This window comes from Pygoscelis adeliae, unplaced genomic scaffold, assembly GCF_000699105.1.
Source record: "Pygoscelis adeliae isolate BGI_AS28 unplaced genomic scaffold, ASM69910v1 Scaffold8, whole genome shotgun sequence".
Lineage (NCBI taxonomy): Eukaryota > Metazoa > Chordata > Aves > Sphenisciformes > Spheniscidae > Pygoscelis > Pygoscelis adeliae.
In genome coordinates this window covers 2,064,029-2,069,874 of record NW_008825260.1, presented here as the reverse complement: position 1 = coordinate 2,069,874, position 5,846 = coordinate 2,064,029, and the positions used below count along the sequence as shown (strand labels likewise).

General features: G+C 37.2%; 1 protein-coding gene across 1 annotated transcript in view; it reads left to right on the top strand.

Annotated features, from left to right (window-relative positions):
• ZNF385D (zinc finger protein 385D) overlaps positions 1-5,628 on the top strand; it is a 166,542-nt gene extending 160,914 nt beyond the window's left edge. Inside the window, exons 7-8 of the mRNA XM_009329513.1 lie at positions 28-129; positions 5,126-5,628. Of these exons, the coding sequence (XP_009327788.1) occupies positions 28-129; positions 5,126-5,359 (336 nt within the window). The 3' untranslated portion in view covers positions 5,360-5,628. The remainder of the gene's footprint in view (positions 1-27; positions 130-5,125) is intronic.
• Positions 5,629-5,846: the final 218 nt, after the last annotated feature.

Genomic DNA, 5,846 nt, shown 5'->3' with positions numbered 1-5,846 from the left:
CCCCCTCCCCCAAATGTATTTTAACAGCACATAAGCAGTAGAAGGCACAAAGACAGAGCTGCTGGGAAGCCGCCTAAACCTAAATACAGCCCTTACAACAAACTCCAAAAGGGAACACATCCTCTAGGGGTAAGCCAATCACGTTTTTATTTCACTTTTATTTTAACCCTGCTGAGTAGGGTTTTTAGAAAATGTAAGTGGAAAAATGTTTAAAATGAGAGGAACAGTGTAAGCAATGGGAGTATACAGGTGTCTGAATGAGCCCATGGAAGCCCACAAGGGACTTTATATATATTTTGATGGGTGTGGACTACAACCCATGGTCCTTGTTTTCTGTAGCTACTCTGAATAACCTCAGAAAAGAAGCTTGTTTCCAAGGTCATTAGAGAGCAACAGACGAAAGAAACGTCCAGATGTCAAACAGGATTTTTCCAGTTTTCACCAAGGACAATAGTGATGAAACGACTAAATAAAACATAAAACCTTTATCCTTATTCAGAAAATTATTCAGATAACAATTTAAACAATTAAAAAAATCCATCTCTCATTTCATTCCACTCAGTTTCAGGATGGTTCTGGTCACATTTTCAACTGCCAGGATAAACTATCTGAAACACAGTTCTTATTAGCTTCAAAAACTGAGAAAAAGGTTTACTTTTTAATAAAAAACCCTGCTAGGATCCTGCCATTAGTTAAGAAACAGCTCATATTGTGGGTGGGATAGTGAAACATCTGACATTTATCTCCATCAGATAAACTGCATGATTGTTTTATGTGCCATGGTGTTTTGTAAGGGTTTATAGATGGTTTTGGCAGGGGGAGGATGTTGATTCATTGGCCTCATAGAGATTAGCCCCTTATTCCTTGACCATCTTCTCTAATGCAGGCAGAATATGGAGCTTTTTTCTGTGAAAACCCAGTTCTCTTTAAGTTGAGTTAAAGCTCTTTTCTTGACAACAGAAAGTATGTCCTTGTTGGGGCAGCCCTCATGATAGGTATATTCATGCACGATTCAGTTGGGTAGGAGCATAATCTAGCATATGCTAGATGTTGTAGCATAATGCAGTGCACCATTCTGGTACATCCACTAGTGGGGAAATAGCCCCATAGGGTTTTTCAGTAATCCACCAGGAAGACCAAGGTCTCCAATACATATAAGCTATGCTGAAAGGAATAGAAAATATGTAATTAGGTAAGTAGGGTATGGAATCACTAAAGCCTCTCTGACAGGGTTATTATTCCTTTAGGAAATTCTTTGTTTCCCAAGGGATGAAAATAACTATTACGTTACTGTTGGTGTTGTGCACAGTTCTCTATTTGCCAATTTATGTAATGGTGACTTCTGAGAACTCCAGGCAAAGATCAAGGCATTTAGTTGCTGCATAGACGAATAAAGGCAACATGTCCTTTTCCTGCTCCCTCACTCCCAATTGCTCACAATATACAAGTCAGTCCAGAGGTGAGCAAAGAGGCAAAGGGGATTTAAGAAGGAGTAGGACAGAGGCTACACTGGGAAAGGATAAGAGCAGTTCTCCATTTAGTCTTTTTGGTTTTGAATAGAAAAAATACCAAAATTGCTGTCACTTGAAATGCAGAATGGCATAGCAACAAGCCAAAGATGTGCTAATTTTACTTTGTATGTAAATGTTTTAGATGAGCTGCAGACTTTTTCTTTACTCTCTGTTAATTTTTCAAGTCATTTACTGTCCCTTAGTTTACTTCATTGAAAAGGAAACAAGTAACGGCTACGTTACTCTTAATGTTGACCTGTGTGTTAATTAGTACTTGCAGAGACATTTGAAGTGAAGGCGCAACGTAGTGTATATACTAAATATTACTGCTTTTGCAGCTATCTTGAACAGAACCATGTTGTGTTGATAAATTGACTGAAAAGCTATCTAACTTCATTAGAAGTTCCTGATTCCTCCAAGAATGGCAAGATCACAGAATCACAGTTAATATAAAGTCACGTAAGATCTTTGGTCTTCATGACAAAAAATGTATGAGCATCACCAAATTTTTTTTCTACAGAAGTTAGAAAAAGGACATACTACATTTTCATAGCTTTTCTAGACGAAAAACTTTCCAATGCCATGTTTTCAATATCATCTGTACTCCTTTGTCTAGTCTAGTTTTGCAGGCTTCAGAGAAAGAAGCTTTATGAATTCCCACAGTACTATTTCAGAGTTAAGAAATCTTGTAATGTTGGGACTTACTTGATATTTCTTTAAGCCACAAATGTCCAGCATGTATAAAATACTACACTGGAGAGAAAGAGGTTATCAGGCGTTATCAGTCCAAACTTTCTGCAGTAAAATAGCTCTTATGAAAACATCCTTCACTGGGAATTCTTGACCACAATTAGAGTCCTGTTCTTTTTTTTTTTTGAGGGAGAGGGTTTTTTTCTTGTCTGTTCTAAACAAGGCTGAAAAAAAGTATTTACTAAAAAATGTAAGGAATGAGGAAAAAGTCAAATGCTCAGAATAGAAAAAATACCAAAATTGCTGTCACTTGAAATGCAGAATGGCATAGCAACAAGCCAAAGATGTGCTAATTTTACTTTGTATGTAAATGTTTTAGATGAGCTGCAGACTTTTTCTTTACTCTCTGTTAATTTTTCAAGTCATTTACTGTCCCTTAGTTTACTTCATTGAAAAGGAAACAAGTAACGGCTACGTTACTCTTAATGTTGACCTGTGTGTTAATTAGTACTTGCAGAGACATTTGAAGTGAAGGCGCAACGTAGTGTATATACTAAATATTACTGCTTTTGCAGCTATCTTGAACAGAACCATGTTGTGTTGATAAATTGACTGAAAAGCTATCTAACTTCATTAGAAGTTCCTGATTCCTCCAAGAATGGCAAGATCACAGAATCACAGTTAATATAAAGTCACGTAAGATCTTTGGTCTTCATGACAAAAAATGTATGAGCATCACCAAATTTTTTTTCTACAGAAGTTAGAAAAAGGACATACTACATTTTCATAGCTTTTCTAGACGAAAAACTTTCCAATGCCATGTTTTCAATATCATCTGTACTCCTTTGTCTAGTCTAGTTTTGCAGGCTTCAGAGAAAGAAGCTTTATGAATTCCCACAGTACTATTTCAGAGTTAAGAAATCTTGTAATGTTGGGACTTACTTGATATTTCTTTAAGCCACAAATGTCCAGCATGTATAAAATACTACACTGGAGAGAAAGAGGTTATCAGGCGTTATCAGTCCAAACTTTCTGCAGTAAAATAGCTCTTATGAAAACATCCTTCACTGGGAATTCTTGACCACAATTAGAGTCCTGTTCTTTTTTTTTTTTTGAGGGAGAGGGTTTTTTTCTTGTCTGTTCTAAACAAGGCTGAAAAAAAGTATTTACTAAAAAATGTAAGGAATGAGGAAAAAGTCAAATGCTCAGCAAGGGAAGAAGACAGCTTGGATCAGTGAGTGTAACACTGATCAAGGAAAAGATCAGATCATTGCTTTTCATAAGCACCATGAGGAATTTTGTGTCTAGCATCCATTATGTCCTCCATTAAGAGAATTACAGAATCTGGTCCCCTCTGAGTTTCTCTCCCAGAGCTTTAAAAGACATTGAGGCCATCAGAGTTGCCAGTGGGTATTAGGAAGATTCAAAATCCTGTATCCATCTGGCTGGTAAAGAACCAACAGATTTTTTGGAATATGGTGATAGTGTAATGATGAAACTCGCTGGTGGTTCATGCCAGACTACTCCTGTCCTTACTTTCTGACTATTCACTCACCAAGATACTGTTGAGTGGAAAGTATCAGACTGATATAGTGCAAGTTAATTATTTAAAAGCCCCTTTCAATTCAAGGATGAGAAATTGTGTTTCCCTGTGAGTGAGAAGTGTCCATACTTACACTGAGATGTACCACAGCATGGTACATATATTCATATTCTGTATATTCAATACCACATATTCAGGCTTATGTTCTTTGCAAAGGGCCTCAGATCATGCCAGGACACAGATCCACCAAAAGTCCATCAGAGCCAATGGGAACTTTTCTTTGTCAGTGGATGAGGTTTCTATTCTTATCTCAGAGTTATAAAACCAGAACAAGAAAGGCATTCAGGTTCCTAGCTTCTCATTAGAAACTTGAAATCCCATCGAAATCTGCAGAAATCTAGATAGACTACTCTGATGTTCATTTGTATGCATACCAAATTTAAATTCTCTTAAATAATAATGGACCTCTGTGAGTATTTTCAGTCTGGGAAAAGCTTGAGTTTATCTTTTTTCTTTTTGGAAACTCTAAATGAGGGGTTTTTCAAATTCTATTTGGTAGTACACAAGACTCATGATTTAAACATTTTTAAAGCAGAAGCCTCAGTGACAGTAACAAAAATACCATGGTTTGGCACCATACTAAATGATATAGGCAAGAGTTTTTCATGACAACATTTTAAAACATATGCCACTTTTTTCACAGTCCTTGTAGGAATGAACAGTATCTTGGTAAAAAAACATTTGAAGACACAGCAAGATGACATAGGACAGCACCCATAGAATTCATCACCTATTTGAACATATGAAACATTAGGAGATTTTCATAACCGGTGCAAGATAAGCTTTGTTTATTTGCTTGTTATTAGAGGCAGGAGCTAATAAAGAGGAGCTAGCTGGAGATCTTAATTTTAAGTAGAACTTGCATCCTAATGATAAAACCAAAAGTACCTTCTCAGCCAGACCAGGGAACAGGATATGTTTTCATTCTGCTTTGGTCTCTATCATAAAGCTGTCCAGATGGAGGTCTTTTAATTGATAGCTAATTCTTCTTTATTTATATCTTGCAGGGTACATGCAGCTTTACTTTGGTGCAGATTGCCCAGCCCCTTTTTAGGTTTGCTTTGATTTCTAATCTCGTATTAAATTTTAAGTCTCAGTGATAAGGCATGAACATTGAAACTCTGTCCCCAACCAAATCCTGCTCACCCTTGTCCAATGCGTGAGATCATATCTCCAAGCCTGCAGCTCGTAGAGTCAGTAGCCACTACAAGGCCTCTCTTACTTGATTTTGCACTTACAATCTTAAGTCAAATTCCCTGTTGTGTAGCTAATATGAACAAATTATGTCTCTCTGTTTGTTTGTTTTGTCTCTTCCCCACAGGTAAAATTAGTATTTTCAAAGGAACCTTCAAAGCCGATGGCTCCACGAATCTTACCAAATCCGCTAGCAGCTGCAGCAGCAGCTGCTGCTGTGGCTGTGAATTCCCCCTTCAGTCTTCGAACAGCCCCAGCAGCCACCCTTTTCCAGACTTCAGCACTTCCTCCAGCACTCCTACGACCAGCTCCAGGGCCTATACGGACCACCCATACTCCCGTGCTGTTTGCTCCTTACTGAACTCCAAACAGGAATTAATTGTACTGCAATAATTTTTCAAATCAAAACAAACAAACAAAAAAGAAAATCAAGAACATTGAACTATGCAGTGTTTATTTATAGTTTAAAGTATATATGAAGAGCCAGGACTTTTGATAGAGAACTGAACAAATTCTAAAAGGGGGAATGGGCAGTATTTTCTCCAGATGAGAACATTCCTCTTGAGTATTGATCGTTTTAGAACTGATCTCCAGCATTGACTTGTAGTGACATATAAAACTTATGAAGCCTTTTGACTGTGCTTTTTGGCACATATTTCCCTGCAATGTCTTTCCTGCTTTATGAAACAACTTACAAATTTGTCTAAAGGGCATTAACTGGTTCCAATGTACATAAAATACTTTATTCTGTAGATTAAAGAAGAAGGAAAAAAAAAGAAACACTGTGAATAGTAGTACCCTTACCAATCCTCCTGCCAAATCAGCAGTTACTGGGTATTTATCTGAAC